Raw genomic sequence first — 25,830 nt, 5'->3', positions numbered from 1 at the left:
TAAACTGGGTACTGCCATAATACCGGTCTTTTTAGGTCGGTCGGTTTAGGTCTTGGCTCAGATTTCTATATGTTTCATGATCATTTGTCAATTTAATGGGCAAGTAGGTGATCAGCCTCCTGTGCTTGACACACGAGGTGTCAGGCACAGAAGACTGATCATCTACAAAAAAAAAATAGAGACAGAAATCTGAGGCCCAGACCTAAAAGGTTGTAGCGCCATACTCGTTTTAATAGTCTGTAATTGAAGCTATTCTAAACAAGTACACAAATATGTGTACACATTCTTAATGGTAAAATTTCATAATTTTAGATGATTTCAAGTTATTCATGTCACCTAGTTACGCTCCGTAAAACTGAGTGTTAATAAATGTTTATTATTATGTGTAATATCTTATATAACTTACTTATTACATTGAATAAGACAACTTATTTTTTTAAATCAAGTTGAAAATTTGATGACGCAGGCCATGATGTCGGAGCTGGACGCTGGGACTATGGGGCTCTTCACTCAAAACCCTTTGCTATTCAGGGGTAGAGAGACACCAGCCACTAAAAACATCTCAACCCTTGGTTCGAATCCCGGCTGTGCATCAATGGTCTTTTCTTTCTACGTGGGGATAACACTTACACTCGATCGTAATGTAACGGGTACCTCACGAGGAAACCGGCATTTCTTACGTGTGTACAGGCACAGATCGCCTAATCGGCCTTTTCCAAGTGGCCAGCCACTTGGAAAAAATAAATCACGATAAAGATTTTTAACACATGGGACCCCGCACTATGGTCGCTATCCCCAGGTCCTATTCTCTTATCACTAGGACACTAAAAGGTTTGTAGATACACTTTTGTAATACAGTTAGCACATATTTGTTGGTTGTTTGTGGTGACTGGTCGGACTTGAATTCGTGTATGCGCTGATATTAGTTATTTCGACTATGTATTTGCGTGTTGTTCCCACGAGAATGAAAGTGCGTGCTCCTATTTCACCATGCCTCCTGCTAATAGAGGACAAGTCTTTGTTTTTAATTAATTTTATTATTATTAATTAAGTTCTGTTCTCATATGGAACATGGTGTAATGGCTGCAGCTCCATACAAACATTGTGTAAAACAAAAAAATTGGCGATTAAAAAGAGTGGCGGAAAGTTTATTGCCAGTTCTTCTCTTCCATTCTACCCTTGATTTGAGAACTGGCAGTGAATGTCAAATTAGAAGCATTTAATGTGTACATTTCTTTTATGACGTTCATAAGACGTGTACATTGTGTTAACTGTATGAATAAATGATTTTGATTTGGGATTTATTGGTAAAGATGTTAGGTTACTTTGCGATAGCATCAAGGCGCATTTCTGATACGTAGGCAACTTCTGTGCCTGTCACGACGATTTTTAAGTCATTCCATATAAAAACAATTAAACAAGAATTAACTATTACGTGGGGTTCTAACCCACGACCGTACGTTAGTTAAAACAGCTCTCGTTTTTTGCTTTACTAAGTAACCAGGTAATAAAAAAAACATTTCCATTTAAAAACCGACCGTTGTTCTACCGTTGGTCATAAAAACATAAATTATAACTTATGCCATAAAAAATATCTATGAATTATATTATTTAAATTCTAGAAATAACGCTTTATTAAAACAAGTTTTTTATGGTTGTCTAGAATCTTCCTGTAGTTATTTTTAAATGCGTTTATATTAATTCTGGGTTTTATCTTTTGAAATTTAATTATTTATGGTGTATTATATATGACAAAAAGGGGAAGGCAAAAGGGTGCCCCAAGAAAACGTAGTCAAAAAATAGTCTTAGCCTACTCAAGCCTCTTTTAACCTTTTTTTATTTAAAGACAATTCACACCAATTGACCGGGTCCCATGCTAAGCTGGTGAAGCTTGTGTTATGGGTACTAGGCAACGGATATACATACATATTATAGATAGATAGACATATAAATACATATTTAAACGCCCAAGACCTAAGCACAACATCAAATGCTCATAACATCGATGTTCGTCTCAGCCGGGGATCGAACCCGGGACCCTTGGATTCGCAGTCATGGGCACTAACCACTAGACCAATGAGTCGTCGTCTGAGCATTTCTCCGCGGGAATCGAACCTGGTAAAGGCATCACAGTCCCTATAGGAAACAGCTGAGCTGTTCTTCGCCCTATCAGTAGTGTTTTTGCTACACAGCAACTGCGCGCACGCTGTTTACAGGTGACATCTATTCTGACACTGACACTTGGGGTCAGCGTTTGACGTTTTGTTTTGTGTGTTGCTAGTTTTTGCCGCGTTGGGATTTTCCCATGTTACGGAACTAATTATTCACAATTTTGAATATACATAAATACATTTGTAATTAAATTTCGAAAAAACAAACGCCATATTGCGTCTGAGATGTAAATGTTTATCTAAACGGATCTATCCCCATTAGATTGTGATATTCTGACGTAATTTAAAATCGATTTGACGCACGCAGTGATAAATCTAGGTATTTTATAGATGCCAGTTTTTATAAGTATACGTTTGACATTGAAATTTAGGACGTAGGTTGACTAGTCCTGTGTCCTATACTTGCACGATTGTACGGGAATTTTTGTACACTTACAATAAAAAAAAATTAAAAAAAATTACTGGCAGGTCTAAAGTTAAGAAACGGACGAGAAAGACTCCTATTTCACCATGCCTACTGATAGAGGACAAATCTTTGTCCTTTCTTTCATATATATTTTTTTATTCTTTTAGTTAATTATTTAAAGATGTCATGTAGAACATGGTGTGTGTTGTAGCTCCCTACAACAACCAAAAGTGGATGAGAGTTTATTGCCAGTTCTTCTCGTCCGTTCTACGCCCTTGATTTGAGAACTGGCAGTAAATGTAAAATTAGAAGCATTTATTTATTTTTTATTTTCACTTTGTTGCTTTATGATATAAAAATCATTTTAATGTTTTATTCATAAGTGTATACTGTGTTACCTAATGAATAAATGATTTTGAAATTGAATTTGAATTTGTAAATACATACTAATTGTTAAAACTTACTAACTTACTAACTTAACTAATACTTAATATAAACTAACAATTGTTGTATGTATGGATTAAATAAAGCTTTAATAATAATAAAATACATACTAAGCGAAATAACACTCTTTCAAAATCGTCATCATTGCTATCGCTACGGATATTGCATATATAAACGTCGGGATCGCTATTGTTATCGCTATTGGATGTTATAGAGTACCGCCAATGTTTAGTAGATAAATACAACTACATATTGAATTCAATCTCCGATAACAGAGGTCAATGTTACTATATCATTTAATGAATAAAATAATTTTTATTTGATTTCCATATCAAAGGAAATGAAAGTGTATTTAATTTATATTTCTTTTTGGAAATAACATCGCAAGGCGATAGCGAGGAACGATGTTATTTTCAAATCTTTAATCGGAGTCGTACATTCGAGACATAAAAATACCTTAGTTTAAGCTAAAAAGTTCCGTTGTTGCGCATATTAAATGTTAAAGAAAATTACTCAGTCACATATTTTTTTGTTTTAACATTTTTGTTACTTAGTAGATTAAATAAATAATAAATAAAGCATTTACTCTGTGCCCGTTGGTAACAAATAATTGATAAGAAAAAAAAAATTAAATTTTTTTTAGCAACCATTTTTATAGTCAGATAGTTCTCTGACATAGGCCTCCCCTATTTTGGCCCATTTAACTCTTTCCTGGGATAGCCTCCCCCCTCTCTCTGGAAGACTATCTGCCCATCCTTATAGATTATAAGTGCTGACTTAACCTACATAGTAACAATAATAAAAAATGAAAATTGAAGAATAGAAAATTAAAACAAAATTAAAAAGTGTGGATCCTGTGGCAGTGTACCTTTAACACTCACAGCATTTCCTCGCTGTATTACGATACTTATTCGTTTAGCGAGGAAAGCACCAGCTATGAGGTCACCGGTACTATCTACCAGTCAAATTAAATCTTTAATTAGCGCCTGTGCATTGCCAGGGCCCAAGTTCGGGGCAGTCACATGGCCAGAGTCTCTACACCAAAGGGAACAAAATCGAAGTTGGAGGACCCTAGGGGACCCGACCTTCCTAAAGAGGCCCTGTTTCTGTAAATTTACTGAAACATCTTAATAAAGAGGTCGTAAAAATCTTGTGAAGCTGCCTTTGATGTTTGTATACAAATTAACGTATATTTTCTTAAACAAGTTTTATTTAACTTTGAAATATCTAATTACTTGTAAATATCTTGTAAACAAGATTATTTACAAGTAATTAGGTTTAAGCAAAAAACCTTGCATTAATCACAGATGCCACACGGACCGATTACACTTTATCGATAAGACCACATAACTAGCTTACACGACATTGACATGTCAGTGTTGACCCCAGCTGTAATCGATTATCGATATTATACCATATTCGATAATCGGTAAAAAGTTTAATTAAGAATACACCGTGAATTATCTCTCAGCCCAAATATGAAGATTTATCTTTTTCTATAGGTTTTTTTAGGAGGGTCATCTGATGTTGAATGATACCGCCCATATACTCTCACATTGGCGAAAAGCTCGCAAGTGCGTTGCCGGCGTTTTAGGAATGTGTTTATATAATAGAATAATATTATGTTATTATCAGATACTTACGGAACTAAGCAAGATTTAAATTAATTTTTATATTTTAAATCATATTATGTTTGATGCCAGTTCGTTAAATAATAATAATCAGTGGCAACCTTTTTCGGTCTGGGCTTCAGATTTCATGTTTCATGATCATTAAATAATGTAATAGGCTAGTAGGTGATCAGCCTCCTCTGGCTGACGCACGCCGTCGACTTGTGGATCTAAGGCAAGCTGGGTTTCTCACGATGTTTTTCCTTCACCGTTGGAGCGAATGTTAAATGCGCACATAGAAAGAAAGTCCTTAGGGATGAGGAGAGTCACACGCTGAAGCCACTAGGCTAACACTGCTTTAGTTCGTTAAATGCAGCCGAAATAAGTGTTGCCAGTTATTTCAAAGGAGACTTTGATTATGTGAAAATTTACTAATTCATGTTGCATGTACTTTTGGTTAAACAAGTCAAGGAAAGTGGGTCTATGTAGATGATATTCTTGTCGGCCACAATTCTTAGATACTCATTTGGATCAATATATTTTATTACTAGCAAACTCGGCGAACTCCGTTTCGCCACCAGATGACTTCGTTTTATGTAACATTTCGTTTGGTGATCCCGCTTTTCTGTTGAAATTTTTCCTGAATTTTTCCTGAATGCAAAACAGTGGAAATCGGTTCGTGCGTTCTGGAGTTATAGCGTCAGGAAGGAAAACCCGACTTATTTTTATATAGTAGATATACAATCTAATTAATTTATATTAAAATTAGCAGCAATATCTTAAACGTGAATAAATTAACACGCATTATACATAGTTGTGATTTATTACATGATATATTAAAGGTATGGGTGCAACATGGGGTCAGATATTACGTCAATGTGAACATGTTACGGAATTTGGATGAGTACCAGTGATGTTACCATATCGATGAATCCATTTGGTGACCACAGACAATAAATAAAACTTATTTATTGAATTATGTATTCATAGTAACCTCTTTGTGTCTGTTAGGCTAGTTCACTATTTAAGACATACGAGTATCTTCAAATTGCTATGAAATTTCATCGTTCATACATATAAGAAATTTTGTATAAAACAATTGAATAAGAATTGTTGGACTTTGTTATGATGATGAGGCCATCAAATCAAGGGCGTAGAACGGAAGAGAAGAACTGGCAATAAACTCTCCGCCACTCTTTTTAATCGTCAAGTTTTTTGTTTTACACAACGTTTGTAAGGACCCGCAACCATTACACCATGTTGCACATGACATCTTAAGTAATAAATAATAATAAAATAAATTAAAAACAAAGACTTGTCCTCTATCAGCAGGAGGCATGGTGAAATAGGATTATGTATTCTCGTGGGAACAACACGTAAATACATAGTCGAAATAATTAATATCACCGCATTCACGAATTCAAGTACGACCAGTCACCACAAGTAGCACCCGTTCACGAGTATGACGCATGGCCAGCCATCGGCCATGGTCGGTGACCAGTAGGTCGGCCTATGTACCGCTAGATCGAGGACCTGCAGCTGAAAGCCACCTATTGGGAGGTAGCAGAGAACAGAGAGCGGTGGAAGAGTCTCACTTCAAAGGCCAAGATACTTTTTGGGTAGAAGAACCAGCGGTGTGAGTGTGTTTTAAAACAAACTTAAATCTAGTAATGATTTTAAAGACATCGTGCAAAGTGTATGAACGTCAAACTCATTCTAAAGTACCTTAATTGGCGTCTTTTGCAAGGGTCACGATGTCAAAACAATTATGCAAGTTGAATATGGTTATTAGGATCATATACTAAGTACTGTCTCAAGGTGATAAAGCTGCCGACCGCAAATCTTGATATCTTTTTGAAATGGTTGATTATATACGTTTTTATTGCTTTAAAAAAAAGCCGGCTGCTTGACCTCACAAGTGGATTTATACATAACATACATTCTTTATAAAATATTAATTTTTGATGTCAAAGTACACACTGTGTAGCATGTGATGCCTCACGTTTAGTACATGCCAATTGGTTTTTTAAATGATATTAACTCTAATAGTATAATAAATTTATACCTTTGTAACGATGTAATAAGTACTGCCTTGCGATTCTGTAACTCACTTTTCGAACTCGCACAGCGGTTTTCGCAGCGGCGGTCGCGCTCAAATCAGTCGTGAAGCAGTAATTTTACGATTTGGCATTCTGATAAACAATAAACTACAAGCTCCCTCCTTATGTGTGAGTTCGAAAAGTGAGTTACAGAATCGCAAGGCTGTATTTAATGCCCGATTGGGCTGATATAAGAATGTTGCCGAGTTAAATGAGTTTAGGGAAGTTAAATATCTTATTTATTTTTATTGAGTCGATGTCGAATTAAATTGAATCATTACACCGTTATGTCTTAATCTTGCGCATATTAGTGACCTTTTGACTAGTTAAGTTGTTTTCGCAGTATTTTAATGTTTTAGTACAAATAAAAGAGTAGTAATATAATATTGGTTATTTGAAATCAAATGAAAATCAGTTGAATACCTATTAAAAACAAAAGAAATCATGAAATATAGAACAATTTACTTTTAAGTGATGGCATACGAATTTTAACTTTTTTGATTTAGCAGATATCATGTATTGGTAAATATAATCAGTGCAAAAGCAGTGTTGGCCTAGTGGCTTCAGCGTGCGACTGTCATCCCTAAGGTCGAAGGTTCGATCCCCGGCTGTGCACCAATGGACTCCATTTCTATATGCGCATTTAACATTCGCTCGAACGGTGAAGGAAAGCATCGTGAGGAAGCCGGCTTAAGCCTTAGACACAAACAGTCGACGGTGTGTATCAGGAGGCTGCACACCTATTTGCCTATTAAATTGACAAATGATCATGAAACAGGTCCAGAAATTTGAGGCCCAGACATAAAAAATGGTTGGCACGCCACTGATTTATTTATTTTTATAATCAGTGCATTTTCTTTTTTTATTTAAAGACAATATTGGTGTAGATAAATTAAACTATAATTAAATAAACGTATCTAGACGAAATCAGAAAGGCGAGGCGAACATAGATTAATGTGATAATTTTGCAATTTTGCTTTCAAAACATTACGTTCTAGTGGATACCAGAGCCGACGAGTTATTTAATCAGTAGTAATAATGGAGGTTTGATAATAAAACTAAAAGTACACGGTATTTGTCCCTTTTGTTTAAAAATGTAAATTACGCTGTAACAAAACGAAATAGATATTCGGAAACTGTTTCTACAAAGAAAATAGAAAAAACTGGACTTACTTAACTTACTATTTCTATCATATTGTGTTTACGGTGTGATGAAGTCAGAGTCAGATTATATATATTTTTTTTTAAATAAAAACAAAAAATAGTGGCGGTGGCCTTAGATTTCTGGATACATCATTTGTCAAACTAATAGGCAAGTAGGTGATCAGCCTCCTGTGCCTGATACACGCCCTCGACTTTTTGGATCTAAGGCAGGCCGGTTTCCTCACGATGTTTTACCGTTCGTGCGAATGTTTAATGCGCAAAAAAGTCCATTGGTGCACAGCCGGGGTCGAACCTACGACCTCACCGGTCAGAGTCGCACGCTGAAGCTACTAATTAACTCAAACTCAAAATAACTTTATATGAATAAGTAACCAAGTACACTTATGAACGTCAACAGAAAAGATGTTAAATTGATTCTAAATTTACATTTACTACCAGAGCGTAGAGCAGGCATGAAGAACTGGCAACTGGCATGAAACTCTCTGCCACTCTTTTTAATCGCCAAGTTAAGGATCATTTAAATAATCGTCAAATTTATAAAAAGCTTTATTGATTAATTTACGTAACTATTATTAGAATTCTTTTAATTGTAGGTACCTACTGTATTTATGTATGTTTAAATAAAAATATTTACTTTTAAATAATGTCCGGCCGTGCGAGAACAGTTATAAACTGTTATATAAAAGCCTGAAAAATGTATAAATGCATTAGATATTTAGATTGTTCATTCAATTTCGAAATATCACGAAAAGAAAGCCACGTTCACGTTTTCAGATTTCATATTAGAAATTATGAAATCTAACATAAAAGTGAAGATATAATTTATTTTGTGTTTTATGTCCTAGAAAACAAGGTTTGTTTTTAGAAATTATACAGCCTTAAAATATCGCTGTGTCATGCTTTGACTACCACTATTATTATATATTTATTTAATTGGTTGAACTTTAATGAAAACGACTACTAAACTTCGACTTTGGAAAAATGTTGGCGGAGTTATTAGATTTTAATTTATTCTATTTATAGACGCTATTAAAAGTTTTGACGTTTCGCGTGTTTCACGGTCATAGGTTGAATGACACGCTGACAGGACAACAAGATAATAACACTCCAATTTTGACATTTAAACATCCCTTACATTTCCGAATGCAACAATAATTAACCACTTTTTTTATTAACTCATGGTTAAATTTTGACAAATAAACGCTGCAATTATTGTAATTGTCAAATTATCGATGTCCCGCACATCACTATTGGAAAAATGTCACTTGACCACTTTCGGTTGTGAAGGCCCTGCCAAGGGTCACTGTGTCTCAGCAAGCACTTGTTCATCTCGTGGCTATTGCTTTATATTTATTAATGTATGTATCAAAAATTTATCATTTGTATAGTCGGAGGATATAAAACGCTGGTTGGGTCAGAGAGAGAGAAATAGCTAAGCAAAGTTTACATAATTCAGAAAATATTGTTCTTGTCAAACTTCGGTAGGTTTCTATTTTACATACTCTACATAGGAAACTTTTTTACTAATCTGTGAAGCCAGATTATAGAATACGCATTTCAAAAACATTTATATCAACTTAAACATCAATTCGAGAGAACTGAAAAGAAAGTTCAAATGAGTAAAAAGTAGTTATTTACACTTTTAAACATATAAATTCATTTTAAAATATTCACTGGCGTAAACTTCGCCAATATACAGCGTCTCAGAACATAAATATGAACATAAGTTTTGATATACGGGAGTCATAATTCACGCTAAGAATTAGGCTATGTTCAGATGGCAAAAATTTGACGCGCGTTTTAAATCGCGCGACTAGACATTATGGTATTTTCATACAACTGTTCACATGAGTCAAAACTCTCAAAAGTCTCTAGACGCAGGTGATCGCGCGTTGACGCGCGCTTTTATATTAATGTAATGTCCGTTTGCTGTTCAGTTGAGCGCGCGCTTACATCGCGATCGCATGTAATTTTGTTAATTTTCGTAATTATATTTATAACAAACTGGGTCTATTTTTGAAAATTGGATGAACCCAATGTGTACGATTTCTTTTTCTATATTTTTCTTTATAATATAACTACAAAATAATAGCCTCTTCCACGTCCATTTTCTACGTTCTACCGAACTAGACTGACGAGTACTCTCGCAACGTGCATTAGCGCTCATCATCTGAACTCTCTTCAAATTTGATCGCGCGTTGACGCGCGTTACATGTGAACATAGCCTTAATCAAACCTTAATTCTTATTTCAAAAACTATAGAATTTTGTTGTTTACACATTTTTAATTGCCAGTGCTCAAGGCAAGTATGCAACTTGAAATACGGACTGTGTCTGGTTCTTCTCAAGGTCGTACTTCTGAACGGGCTTCTAATATTATTCATAAAAAACCTAGTCTATTTACCCATTCAGCAAAAGGACACCTGTCTCTTTTCCCCAAACCATAAATATAATTTGACAGAAAGAGACATGTTCAATAAAATCAAAGGTTTCATTTCATCATATTATAACCTGCCCGCGAGGCATTCCTAGGCGCAGGTGACAGGTGTTAAAGACGATAACTTAATTAAAATAACAAAACGATGATAAACTTGAGATAGACAGTATTATACAGTGAATAGACCATCCCTTTTACTAAAGTAAATAATTATTTGTCAAAAAACAGTAAAAAAAAATGTTCTGCGCGTCTTTGCAATCAGCCCTAAGGCTTTGAGCGAATTTTTTCTATGGTGCTGTCATGTGGAGTGACTTCCCGTTGGAAGCATCTACTCATCTTCTGTCTAGAGCTACTGCCGGTCTTCTAGCTCCAGAATTTAGTGACGTTTTAGTCGTCTCACATACTGTATGGTGAGTTGGAGAGCAAGTTCGTTCGTTCAGACAAAAATATTAGTGTTTAATTAAAACGGCGTTATTAGATTGAACTATAAATAAATACTTTAATTTAGCTAGTACATAGGCTACCTTGTTCGATAAAGTTGTCCCCAATAATAACGCTTAGCTGGGTAAAGCAGGGCCGTTGACGTGTTGTGAAATGAGCAAATAAATGGAATGAAATGTGATATTTAACTGCGTACGCGCTGCATATTTAGGATCGCGTGAGTTCGTTGTGTGTGACGCGTCACCGGCGGCAGCGATTTGATAATTCGTTTCTTTCATATGTTTATTGTTAGAAAGAGACAATGGAAAAGACCTTTTGATCTTCTTAAAAGTACTAAATAGATAGCTGCACCCAAGAATTTCGTTTCGCCTTAATATGGAACTTTTTGCTATGCTGCCCTAAAGAAACTGTTCGCTTTTTCGGAATAAAATCAAGTAATAAAGCTAATTTTTCATCACATTTTTCAATTTTTCTCTCCATAAAAACCTTCCTCGAAGTTCAAATAATTTTAAAAAATTACTTGAGTCGGTAAAATATGTTACTAAGCGCAAAACCAATGACTTTGCGCTTAGCAACATATTTTCTGATTTATTTTCATTTATATAGATTAGAGTATTTTAACTGATCTAATCTTTTACTGATCCGACAGAAGACAAATTTGTACAGATTTAAGTGGTTACCATAGTAAAAAGGTTTTATACAATTTATTGTCCATATACATAAGGGCTTTCTTTATTTACATGCTTCAGAATACATCTGTAAAGAACACGCAAAAATATCACACCCTATAATTTACATATATATAATGTCAAAGCTTTATTACATATATTATTATTGTGTCATAATAGAGGATTTTTTTACTATCAATACTCAAGTAAAGATCGTGGATTGAGCCGCAATTCGTACACGAGCCATAGCCAACCGGAAACTAGACCGGCTAAGACTTGGACCACGGTATTACGAAAAGTCTAATACATTATGTCGTGATGCAACGTTAAAAAATTGCACACAAATATGTCTGCAATAGTGTCAGTGGGCTATTGAATATCATTAGGAATTATTGATATGTTAAATCAATTAAAATCGTCTTTTATTTCAATAGATGAACGACCTCATTAATAAAAGTGCCGATCAGGAAAAAGCATCGTGATTATGGTGACAAAATCTTTAGTAAATCTTTCTCAACTCGAAAGAGATAGCTATATGCGTGTGCGTGGCACTTTCTTAATTCGAAATGAAAGAGACAACTATATTTATGTCATATTAGGTACTCACCGTGATTAAGTTTCCCCTGTTGGGAGATCAGCATACTAAGTGGTACGGACTTATCATCGCCTGAAATCCGTGGGTTTAAACCGAAGAGCCGGTTTCGGGCGCTCTGCCCCACCGCCCGGTATTGCTTGTGACCCATTTTATCAGCTTTTGGTACTCATCCGGATCTGTAAACATTTAAATACATTATTTATTGTATTTAACGCAGTAGGAACGTCTCAGAAGAAGGCATATATGCATTTATTATTAGGGAATAGCATTTTTTTAAGTTATACTTCTTTTGGCGCGTTATGGAAAAATTATGAGAGTAATTTTGTACGATGCGCGCGCACACCGTCACAAGAAACCGACACCCGCACACCGTCACAAAAAACCGACACCCTGAAGTTAGCATAGTCAACATTTTATAAAAAATGTCCATTTCTTAAATTTAATTTATTAAATAATCATTTTTCTATTGTTGCAGAATAAATTTTTTGAAAAGATTTTTATCTTGTTACGCCTAAGAAGTATAACTTCTAACGCGTGTACATAATGTACCTGGAGAATCTTTGCGAACGGATAGATCAACTTCAAGTAAGAAATAATAATGAAACAGTTTTGCTGCGACACCAGGTGGTTTGGCATCCCACGATAGTCCCAGAAGATTTTAGTACATATATGTCTATAATAAAGGCTCTTCTATGTAAGGGAAGAGACCAATAATTAACAATAAACCAGTGGCGCTACAACCTTTTAAGTGTGGGCCTCAGGTTTCTGTATATTAAGGCATAACTTTTCTTCTAATAGACAAGTTGGTGATCAGCCGTCTGTGTCTGATACACGCTGTCGACTTTTTGGGTCTAAGGCATGCCGGTCCCGGTGGCGCACATAGAAAGTCCATTTAACACATTTCCAATTAACAGTCTAAATTTCACCAAAATCGGTGCATTAGTTTTTGGGATATGATTAACATTTGGCCCCGAGCGACTTTTTCCTGTTCTCAGACCTTAAGATAATGCTCCCTGTACTATTTTGCGCTGATGAAGGGTAATCGCCGAAACCGAACTATTTTGAGGTTAAACACAAAACGTAATATTAAAATAGTATCGAAAATCGTTGTATCGCACTCGAAGGCTTTTATTGAATAATCAAATCAAGTTCTATAAAAAAAAAGATGTTTTCTTTGTCAGCCTACGAACTTTTCAGACCACCTATTAGGTATACAATTACATCTTTAATTATACTACACACATTTTTTTTTAAAGACAATTCACACCAATTGACCTAGTCCCATGCTAAGCTGGTGAAGCTTGTGTTATGGGTACTAGGCAACGGATATACATACATATTATAGATAGATAGACATATAAATATATATTTAAACACCCAAGACCTAAGCACAACACCAAATGCTCATCACATCGATGTTCGTCTCAGCCGGGGATCGAACCCGGGACCCATGGATTTGCAGTCAGGGGTACTAACCACTAGACCAATGAGTCGTCTAATTATTTGATTAGTTACAGTTTTTTATTCATCTTCAGTTGGCAGGTATCGGAAGTCTTAAACTTTTATGTTTGTTGTTATCTTTTATTTATAATCTCTTAAATAACTTCAGTTACATAAATTAAAAATGTACACAGATCTTGAGAGGCTATCTGTGCCTTCCGTATGACGAAAAGTTGTTGTAATCAGAGCGTAACGTATAATTTACCGGTAACTTGTAACGTTACTGAATTAACTATAATGATCGGTTTTGCTAGTCTGGCTAATGAAAGAAGATAACGAAAAAGCGCGGCAAATTTAAAAAAAAAATAGTATGGTATCCCTAAAACTTTGATATATTTTGTGGATTAAACTTACTTGATACTTGATTTTAATTTTTTTATTTTTACATTGATAGTAGCTGTATTTCTATGAAATTAAATACTATACGTATTTAGTCTTTTCCTGTTGATACTTAAAATGGCTAACTAAAACTGTATTTATTATAAAACACAACTTTATTCGGAATAATCAAATCCTGCGATAGAAACTAAATATTCCCTCAAATAGAACAAAGTTTGGGCTATTATACCTGTAAACTATTCGGATAAAATTTACAATAGAAATAAAAATGAGTAATTGCTTGAAGTATCAAGACAATAAATCATACTAACCTAAGAAATTTAATGACATTCTGTGTTGCCATCCGAAAGTTTACAAATAATTCAATTATCTTCTTTCATTAGCCAGACTTTTTTTTTCTATAAAAATATTTTATACTTCGACTTCGCAGACCAGTTTTAAGACGCTAATTGATGCAGCTTTTTGTCAGTATTATCTTTAAATATTCACTAATTTTTTTGGTCTAAGCTTTTAATGAAACCTAACACACGTTGATTACAAAAAAGACGTTTACAAGTTCCAAAATAACTTTTATTGATGCACAGGTCAGAGTAGATCATTAACACTACATGTAAATTGTCAAAATAGTCACAGCGCATATTCTTATTCGTATCGTCACAATGAAAACCTGATATTATGTCTTAAATACGATATATAACCTTAAATTTAACCCAGCCAGAATGTTCTAGTCTACAAATAAAATCAAATTGAAAGTAAAATAAAGCAACTCAATCAAAACATTAACGAACAATTGACATCTAATAATTATGATGCAAAAAATAAAACATTAATTTTTGGCCGTCCTTTACGGCAATCTTCAACTTGATCTTTTACCTATAAAATTAAGTTTATTGCCAATTTTAATCTTTAAACACGTCAACTATAAATAACATTCCAAGAAAATGTTTCATAAAAATGTATTTGTTGGAACATCCAAACGTCATTGGAGATGACGCAAAACGAAACCGGAATTGTCAAATTTAAATTCGGAAGTATAGAGTGTCGCATCCGTCATTTTATTGCTAATTATCTATAATATTATACAACTAGCTAGGAAAACTGGGCAAGGCTACAAAATATCAATAATAAATAACAAATTTAGAGGTTATTTCAAATTTCCACGAATAAAATTCCGAACGGCGTCAACAATATTTAATAAAAAAATATATGTTTAATCAAATTTAACAGCAAAAACTTTTCCGTAAAAATTAATATAGCGATGAATGTTGCCAGCAAAAATATATTTTACATATGAAAGAAGGCAGGGCTTGTTAATTAGGCTCTGTTATTAATTCATATAATAATTAGATTACGAATGTGTGAGTATGAAAATGTACTTTTTTTATATAGAACAGGGGGCAAACGTGATACACATGGACACTCTCAATGCCAGAAGGCTCGTGATTGCGTTGCCGGCCTTTGCTATTTTGTACTATAACTATTCTCGCGATAATCTGGTAAAAAATAAAGTTAATAAGTAACCACTATAGTTAGTTAGTAACACTAAATTTCAAATAAATTTTTCACTTTATTCACACACAAGTGCCAAAGTGAAATTTCAATTATTTACTTTCACTCGGGCACAATAAGCTGATGTCACTTTGCGAAAGTTATAAATCTTAAGAGAGGCCTACGATGCCTAACCATATAGGCAACCATTCTTTAAGCAAGGTTTTTATAAGTAAAATAAGTCTTAGACAAAGGAGTCGAGCTGAGGGTAATAACAAAAACCATGTCGAATTGACAACCACTTTTGTTTTTTTAGTCGGGTAAGAAAAGAGACCGGCATATATAATGAAGTAATAAAAGTTAAAAATTTGAAAAGAACCAAAAAAGGTAAGGTAGAGGTGCGTTTGTTTGTTAATTAACATTTATTTTTTTACTCAAGTTAGAAGTCAAGTATGGCGTAGTTTTTGTTTCCTCCAAATGTGGAGGAAACGGTCAGGCGCTTGTGTCTCAATATCAAATTGTCAAGTTCAATACTATTTGCATACATTACCATAATTTAAGACAAAAGGAAGTTTAAAATTAAATTATTTGACATTGACCTTCGATTTTGAAAATTGTGAATAAAATATTGTAAAAATGAATTCTAATTTTATTTAATTATTATGACCTCTGTAATTGCGACGTTATACTCAGTACTTATTTATATTAGATATTTAGTGTCTGGACTGAATGTGCGACATAACAGATGGGTATAATATGTTATACAACAACCAATAGAATATAAAAGTAATACTTAATAGCCTTAAAAAATATAATATAATAACTAAAATATATTATTAAAAGGAGAGCGGATATTATATATATATATATATATATGTATATATTTGTCATTCTTAGTTGTATGTAAAAGATACTTAGGAAATTTGTACGTGTAGATTTTCTTTACATTTGTCTAACGTCAGTATTTTCTCCTTTACTTAAATTTTTCATCTATGGTTTATGTACTCCCGCTACTCGATAAAAATACTATATTTTTTTATTTAATAGATAACACGAACAATACGCAAATAACACATAAACGAAAAAATACAGCCAACCAACCTCATTTATATTTCATAATACACTTAAAACCAGATTAAAAATTGCAATACTAATATTAAAAATATAATAATTGCAACGTTAAATTATTCAAGTAGCAATTCGGCAAAAAAACTACATTTTGTAACATAATATATTATTTTCCGGCAACAACTGAAATGCATTAGAGGTTTAAAATTAAAATCATAACGCTTAAAATATATATTATATGTATTTATTAAAATATGTATACCGATAATATTGTTTGAAACAACTAACAATGACATGTGTCTAAATAAAATGTCAATGTCAAGAAGTATGAATGGCGTCAAATAAGTTTTTTTTTTTTTTTGGAGTTTATGGATGGCGTCAAATAAGAAATTAGTTTAAACCACAGAGTATAGACATTACGCGCGTAAAAACATGGCAGCTAATTTCATGAAATCGAACGGTTATCTGTATGAAAGTTATAATATTTTTTTGTTCTATATTCAGAATGAGAACGTAATTATAATTTAGATTTTCGTAATTCAAATAATACGGTGACAATTTACATAAAAATCTGTTTTAATAAACATATATATTATCTGTATGGCAGAGCAATAATTAAGATGTCTAAATTAAATCATTCGAAGAATCTAAATTTTTTGTGGGAAATAAGTGATTAGGTTTCTTTTTCAAGGTGACTTTTTGTCTGTCACATTTGACTTCCGAAACTTATTACGTTGTGTACCTATAATAAAGATTTCCTTTGTCTTACGAATAACAGCTGTTTAGTAGCTACGTAAGTAGAAATAATGGATTAATAAAGTTTTAGTATTATATCGATATTAATGATATATTTGACCATGTTTCGTGCGTCTTCAAGTAACAGACTTAATATTTGGTGACCAGTAAGTCCCAATAGACTACACAGATTTCTTTCTTTATTGACAACTTTTCTAGGCAGTTGTTTGCCTCGTTACGATAATTGTTTGAGACAGTAGTTAACAAAACTAATTTACATCACCAACAGATACGGAATAAATTTATAAAGATAGGTTTTTAAATTTACATAAATCTATTAGAATTCTATCAATGTAAATCCGATTAATAAAATAAATCTAACTGAATTATATTACTTAAAATTAATCTTTTATTCAGTTATCTGTTACCGTTATCTATGTTTTTGTTATCTGTGTACTGTCAATTGATTAAAGATAAAAAGTTGGCTTTAATTCTATAACATCTGAAAGGTGAAACCTTAGTAATAATGTAATATTATTGTAGTAATGTTGTATTATTTGACGTACACAAAGATTTTATTATGTAAAACAATACGTACATTGTGAACTTGGTTAATTTTTTATTCTCTATTTAAAACCTTTATTGAATTTTACGTATATGGGCTACTTGTTGCGCCATGACCGGTACCACCTCCTTCAATTAATTATAATGAGTGAAATTCAGGGACAACTGCGTATTGGTAGTACGAAAAATTATATATTTTTTTTTATAAGATGGTTATGCACTTATCTTATTACTCATCATGGTTCAGCCGTCTTCGAATTTTGTGCTTCTTATTTTTTAGTTTTTTCCCTTACTAGGGTTGCCTGGAAGAGATCGCTTGTTAGCGATAAGGCCACCCGTTGAATCCCTTATAATTTTTATGTGTTATGTCTTTTAAATGTAACGAAGTGTGAATAAATAAAATAAATAAATAAATGGCTTCGCAACTCTTCTGCCACAAGACAAGACATGCTTCACGAGAAGGCCAACAGTAATGGAGAGGCACAAAAAGAAGATAGGTACTACTCAGATATCGTCGCTGTAGAATGATAACCTCGTATGTCAAAAAACCATTTATTTTTTTGTTCTTAGACTCTTATGTCATTTAATTGGTATAATCATGAAGTAAGGACTTATTATATATATTACAAAACTATGGAAAAACACATAATAATATTTTAACGTCCCTGTAATCTTGTAATCTTTGGTTCTCTGGACATACAAATAAATATTATAACCCTAAATATGATAGAAAGTGTTTTACCACTTAGGTAACGGTTGAGTAAAGATATGTTTAGTGCAATATTTGCGCGTCGGCTGACATCGCGGTCAAGGTATTCGGATTTCTTTTCCAATACTTATATTTTTATGTTTTCACGAACTATTCATTCTTATATTTATATGATTTATGATCAAATAGACAAACAGTTTAACCTTTATCACATTAGTCTGACAATTTAATAATTAATTTAATTATTTCTCACATAATTATTATCTTAAGAGTTATTAATACGACGGAACTACACAATATCTACACCGATAATTCTACAATTAAAATACATTTGAAATAGTTACGTAATACAAACTTAGGACAGTGATATCAACTACTACATAATGTTCCCCCTAAGTCCAACTTATCCCTAAATATCGATTAAAAACCCCTTAACTTTTTGATATTCACTCGGTTTGAGATGTCAAATATGCTTCAAAAATACATTCATAATATAGTAGAAAATTTTTAGGATTAATATAAATAGTATAGAATCATGCGTTTAAAAAACAATCTTGTATAAAGTATCCGATAATTATATGTACCTCCTAAAAACGCTCCAGGACAAATTGATTCCCCTAAATATGTGCGCTTTAACACTCGCTCATACGGTGAATGAAAATGCGAGGAAATCATGACTTAGACTCAAAAATGTACGGCGTGCGTCAAGCACTGAAATCTGATCACCTACTTGCCTATTAGATATAGAAATCCAATTCCAAAATCAAGGGTAGGGTTTTTAATATGATTCCAATTTTTGTCTTGATGAGCACTGGAAAATAGTTCATGAGTGCTGTATTCTAATTGGTATATCAAATATTGTCTGACTGTCGACCTGTCTTGAGAACTTCAACTTAGGGTCAAGAAAAGAGCATACCAATTCTTGAAAGGCCGGCAACGCACTTGCGAGCCTTTTGGCATTGTGAGTGTCCATGAGTATCACTTATCATCAGGTGAGCCTCCTGCCCGTTTGCCTCCTATTAAATAAAAAAGAACAAATGTTTGACAGCTCTCGAAACTAGATTCAATTTGATTGGCGACCTAGCGTAAGGTACGGGGTATTAAAATTTGGTAAACTTGTAGTAAGATGCCTAGCCTATGATGTGACCTATGAAACGTCCGACCTGTCCCATGGCCCATTTAATAATAATATAAACGTATTTAAGGTTATATTTGCGTTGGTTCGTTATTTACCGTGTCAAGCATAACAACTTTCGAAATCTAACGATTTTATTTTAAATTTAATGTTTATTATTCAATCATTTTATTGAGCAATTAATATACGTGTACCCGGAGTTCTTATTTAATGATTAATTTAATTTTAATTAATTTCAATTTTATTAAGTTAAGTTATCGTTTACTTAATGATTGATTCTGCGTACCAACAATGGGTTTTGAAAATCAAGACCCGTCTATACATATATTATATTATTATTAGCCATTATAAACTAATAATGAAACTCCCTTTGGAAGTGAGTAAGTTGGCGGGTGGTAGATATTCGCGGTGACCCCAGAGCTGGTGCTTTCCTCGCTCAACCAATAAGTATCGCAATATAGCGAGGAAATGGGTTTGTCCCACTTTTTAAATTTGTTTTAATTTTCTAATTATCAATTTAATTATCAAGTAGGTAAATAATATTATATATATCTAGTATATATTTGTGTGTTGGAAATAAATTTTATACATTATACTGAATACTAAATGAACATTAAATGAATAGCAAAAAAGTAGTTTTTATAGATCCACTTAATCGCAATTATCAAAGCATTTAATCGTACTATAACATTTATGACATTGACGTTTGATTTAGATTACATGTCAAAATCGTATCTCATTTGCATTTTAAATCTTACGAAGGGACTTATTTTCCTTAAGACGTAATTCAGATTCACGAATAATAATATCAAATGTTACTCGTTTCGGAGGCTAACAAATTTGGGTCGCAAAGTCAGTGAATCTTATAACATTTAATTATTAAAATCTATTCTAAAGTACATGACAATTATGGTGAACATAAATTTTACTACAAAAAATCGGACGTCAAGGCAGAATACAAAATACCATCCGTATCACCTTAACAGCCGTTGTTCCACAAATTAGCGATTCTTAAGGCAATATCTGCCGCGCCCCACGATTATGTGGAACCAGCTGCACACTGAAGGTTTTCCGGAGCAATTCGACTTAGGTTCCTTCAAGAAAAGAGCGTACCAATTCTTAATAAAGCGCGTTTGCGAGCCTTCTGGCAGTGTGTGTCCATGGGTATTAAAAAAAAGCAAGCTCCGCGACAGGAAACCAGGGTTGCGTACTCGAATGGTAGCTAATATGCTACTTTTTATATATATATACAATTAAATACGATATATACAATTTCCCGAGCCTAGTGCCTTCGGGGTCTGTCAGTGGTGATTAGGTTAAAAGTAAAATATAACTGCAAATAAATTTAAATTGTGTCACTACAATTCTTTTGGCCGTTTTGACGCTACATTTTTTATCCTCCAATAAAGTTCACAAAAGAGAGTGCACTTTACATGAATTACAATCTAGCCTTTACAATAATAAACAAAATAAGTAATATTATGTTGACTTAATTTTCTACAATACTAATAAATAAGGTAATGTTCATTAACAGTCTTAGTGTTGTAATGTTTTGACACTATGTTCGTGTGTCCGAGATACCGCACTTGCGCTTACATCCACGACATATTTATTAACTCAAAAGGTTTAGTTCTCTTTGGGCGACTTATTCCTGTTGTGTCAAGAAGTTTGATTGCCTTGAATTAAAACTAATTATTATTTTAGCTTTTTTAACATTTGTCTAATTTTCCCGTATGGAACACACATAAGGCTGTCATAAATAAATGAGTGAGTATTGAATATCGTGCGTCATTGCATAAGATTGTAACAGGTCCAAAAATTCATAACAAGTTTAAATGCGTCATTAATTCAAATCAATAATAAACACTTGCGCAAATAAGGAATTCGGAACTGAAAGCTTTTATAAGTTAATTCATCTTAGCTGTTAAGTCCCGCGTTGTGACCTGATTTTGTTCAACACTCGAAGTTAGAAAGTAACGGTCACTACAAACCAACGAATTTTTTGACGACGACGAATTTCGACAAATGCTATTCACCAGTTTAGTTATAAGTAATCTTACAGCTACACATATCCATATTATAAAAGACAAACTTAGAGAGTACAGTTTTTTATAGAACAGGGGACATAGGCAGGTGGCTCACCTGATGTTAATCGACACCCTCAATGCCAGAGGGCTCGCGAGTGCGTAACCGGCCCATAAATAATTGGTAGGATCTTTACTCGAAGGACTATTATTTAGTCAAATTGGTTCGGAAATACTTCAGTGGGCAGCTGGTTCCACATTGTGGTGGCTCCAAAAACTGCCTCAAACGATCAGTTGTGGAACGACGGATGTCGAGGTGATACAGGTGGAATTTCGTATTCTGCCTCGACGTCCGATGTTGAAACAAAGCCAAAACAGATTACATTGTTGAAAAAAATATAGAAATATAAGATAAAAAGTTATGTATAAGTTAAATTATTATATGCATATAGATTAATGATTCGAAATTCTAGGTCCTAAGAATATAGACCCAGAAGCTAGGCCTTGAGTCCTGGAGTAATATACCTAATGCTAATGGCTGAAAAATGGTTTAACTAGCAGATTTCGCGTTTAAAAAGGTAATCGCGTATATAAGTGCGCAATAGCATTTGAAGGAAGGCTGAAAATGTTAAAACAATCGTCTATTTGATCTGACTTATATAGGACCCCCACATCATCAAGCCTATCAGGCACCCGATCAGGCAGAGCTGTGGCCGAGAAGCTAGGCAGCAGGGGTGTGTCGAAATCTCCCCCTTTCTAAAAAGGGACTTTATCTATTTAAAGGCGTGAAACTGGTCTAGGAGTGTCAAATCTCCTCATTCCTAAAAAGGGAAACTTTATTTGCTTAAACTTCTGGCGGGATTGGCGTCTCTCGTCGGGCCCGGGCGACAACTACTTCGGAAATATCCTCATAATATTTATGAGCAAGTTGGATCCTGCTGATTACGTTTCAACTAACTTTATTGTAGCGTCTTTGTTGTCATGGTTACCATTTTTGTCACACACTTCGTAACTATGGCAACAAAAACAATAAAAATAAAAAATAAATCAGTGGCGCGTTTTAGGTCTGGGCCTCAGATTTATGTATCTGTTACATGATCATTTGTCAATCTAATAGGCAGCAGGCTGACGCCGTCGACTGTTTTTGGGTCTAAGGCAATCCGGTTTCCTCACAATGTTTTCCTTTACCGTTCGAGCGAATGTTAAATGCGCACATTCCACTGGTGCACAGCTGATCGAACCTATAAGCTCAGGGATGACTGTCGCACGCTGAAGCCACATCACTATCACAACCACGTTTAATATGACCGTCGGGTGACTTTTGATTTCTTTTGAGATAAGATTTTCTCACTGACAACCCTAACTATGTTACATGATGCTTATACAATATTACCTAGTGACATACAGAAGCGTTTCCGGGTGCCATTATATGTATTGCGTTATCTGTGCCGAGTGAGAAGAACTCTTCATAAGCCACAGAACAAACTTTACGATATTTCGTCAAGTATTCGTTTATATACGGTAACGTTTTGACAGTACTGTACGGTTCCTCGGTCATCGGGGTGCTTTAAATAATAGAGGATTTTAATTTTACTATATAACCACTCGCGTACAACAATAGAATATAAGCGACATAATGAAATGTTAATTGCTATGTAACGATTGAATGCAATGTAACAGTTGAAGAGAGTGACGATGTTTGGCTATACTCAGGGCGTAACCCTGACGATTTAGGAATTCGCCACGCTTATAAAACTAAGAAAGCTTGAGTTAGCAAAATGTACAGCCATGGCTCGTACAAATACCTTCAAGTATATCGCCATCAATTTGGGTGGGCTTTCCACTCAATTTGAGGTTTAATTTCCTATCGAAATGCAGATGTAGTCTCTTTGATTTAGATGTTCAATCTTATTAATACGTTTTAATATTTTAATGATTCAAATGGCGCTAAAATCTTTGGGTTGGCCTCAGATATCTGATCGTCATCACTCGTGTTTTCAATTGGCAAGTAGGTGATCAACTATGCCACACGCCGTCAATTTGAGGGTAAAGCAAGTTTTCTTGAGATATTTTCACACCTCTAAGTATATATAATTGGATTTTACTACTAAAAGCTACTTTATAGACTTAGGGTCAAGAAAAGAGCTTACCAATTCATAAAAGGCCGGTAACGCATTCGCGAGAGCTTTGGCATTGAGTGTCCATGGGCGGCGGTATCACTTAACATCAGCTCGTTTGTCCTCTGTTCTATAAAAAGGGTGTGTGTACTTATGTACGTGCGTAAGAAGTTATACTTCTTTGGCATTATTAAAAATAGTTTTTGATTGCATGCAAATAATTAATAACAATTAATAATCAAAGACTGGAAAAGGAGTCATTATAGTCAATAAAGTTCAGTTTACATTTGAAAAATTAAATAAATAAATATTTGTTATTATTCTCTTACATTAAGTGTAACATAAATTCTATTATTATTCGAATTTTGTTTTTAAATTATGTCCAATGCCGTAGCATCTTCCGTGGGCAACTTCATTCTGTTAATTTTGTGTCACGGTGCGCGCGCATCGTGAAATTTCACTCTCATAAATTTTTCATAACGCGCCTAAAGAAGTATAACTTCAAAAATCCCAAGTCCCATTTTGGGTGTAACTTTTGATAAAGCGAGCCCCTTTTACGGCCCCTGGAGATGGCAGGCATTGCTAGGATGCTGGCCTGCCAAATAAAGTACGACAGACTGATCAGTGAAAATATTAAAAATATTGAACAAGTATCAACTGTTTAAATTTCGTGGAATAATTGTGTCACTTGCATTCACGTCCTTAGAAAAGCGAAATTGCGAGAAAACCCAGCAGCGAGGTCATTGCATCTAGACTAGTATATGTTGAATATTATATTTATAACCGACCTCAAAAAGGGTGGTTATGAGTTAATATCTATTTTTTTTAACTCTAAGTCACCTAATTATCGTGTGTAAAGTTATATAGGGATTAAAATGACAAAACCGTGGTTCAACTTTTTGAGGTATTTAAATTAGGTACCTTACTAATATGATAGGTTTTTTTTATACTTTTAATTATTTTTAACATATGTGAGCGATTAATTAGTCGTATACCTACCCTGTTCTGTTCTTTGATTGCCCAACAGACTTACTTGTATATGTGGCAATATTGCCTCCCATATAATGATTTTTTCATAGTATCTTTATCAAGCTATAATAAAGGTATACCATTCAAAGGCATTACATATACTTTTATCACTGTCGGAAGAAATTTGTTTTTACATTTTTTATAGAATATTCAAATGGGCTCATCTGATGTTAAGTGATACCGCCGCCCATGGACACTCAACGCCAGAAGGCTCGCGAGTGCGTTGCCGCCTTTTGAGAAAATGCTCTTTTGTTGAAGGACCCTAAGTCGAATCAGTTAGAAAATACTTCAGTGGCAAGCGCGGAAAAAAACTGTCTTGAAAACGCTCGGTTGTGGAACAAGACTAACGACATTTTTTGTATGTAAATAACTAATCACTCTCGATTATGTAAAATTGCATTACAACGATTACGCGACAGTTGACAATAAATAAAATTAATTGCTGTGTTTATCGTGAAAATTAGCTCTTAGACTATATTTTTTCTAAAAAACCCGACGACCTAGGCCTTGTAGTGTAATCAGGTAACCTCAATGATTATAATCAATTAGTCATGTATAATTTTATGTTTTTTACTGACATATGATCCCCACTTTATTGCAACATAATTACGTGAGACGAATACTGGATTCTCAGCCCTGGTTTAATGTATTGAAAGCCGATAATTATAATCGATTGCAAGCAAAAATCTGAGGCCCATTAATTGTACCAGTCAGTTCAGTCATAAGTTGTACCATCTTCGCTAGCGGGTATATCGTGTAATTTGGTATAATTGCCGTACTCTTCAAAGTTTCAGTAACAGTTTTACATAGCCTATACTTATGGAACATTTTGCTATGCTACCGCTTTGCTATGCGTGTACTGCGGTCGCCTGCGCAAGTTGTTAAGATAGTAATCGGTTAAATAGTAATAATAATAGTTCAAATTTCAATTCATTTAATAAATTAACATGACTATATGTTTTCTTTTTCAATAACCAATGCTTACACCACTTTCTTCGCCTGTTTTTCGTATAATTCTTCTTCAAAATTAAAGCAAGACCTAGCAACGCCAGCGTGTCATCGTCCACATTCGATGCCATCGCAAAGAG

At 34.0% G+C, this 25,830-nt stretch overlaps 1 protein-coding gene across 1 annotated transcript in view; it reads right to left on the bottom strand.

Annotated features, from left to right (window-relative positions):
• LOC125055234 (scavenger receptor class B member 1) overlaps window positions 1-25,830 on the bottom strand; it is an 87,355-nt gene that overhangs the window by 40,316 nt on the left and 21,209 nt on the right. The window contains exon 2 of the mRNA XM_047657604.1: window positions 12,047-12,210. Within this exon, the coding sequence (XP_047513560.1) occupies window positions 12,047-12,182 (136 nt within the window). The 5' untranslated portion in view covers window positions 12,183-12,210. The remainder of the gene's footprint in view (window positions 1-12,046; window positions 12,211-25,830) is intronic.

Source organism: Pieris napi, chromosome 13, assembly GCF_905475465.1.
Source record: "Pieris napi chromosome 13, ilPieNapi1.2, whole genome shotgun sequence".
NCBI lineage: Eukaryota > Metazoa > Arthropoda > Insecta > Lepidoptera > Pieridae > Pieris > Pieris napi.
The sequence above is the reverse complement of the archived record's forward strand: the minus strand, read 5'-3'. Positions and strand labels throughout refer to the sequence as shown.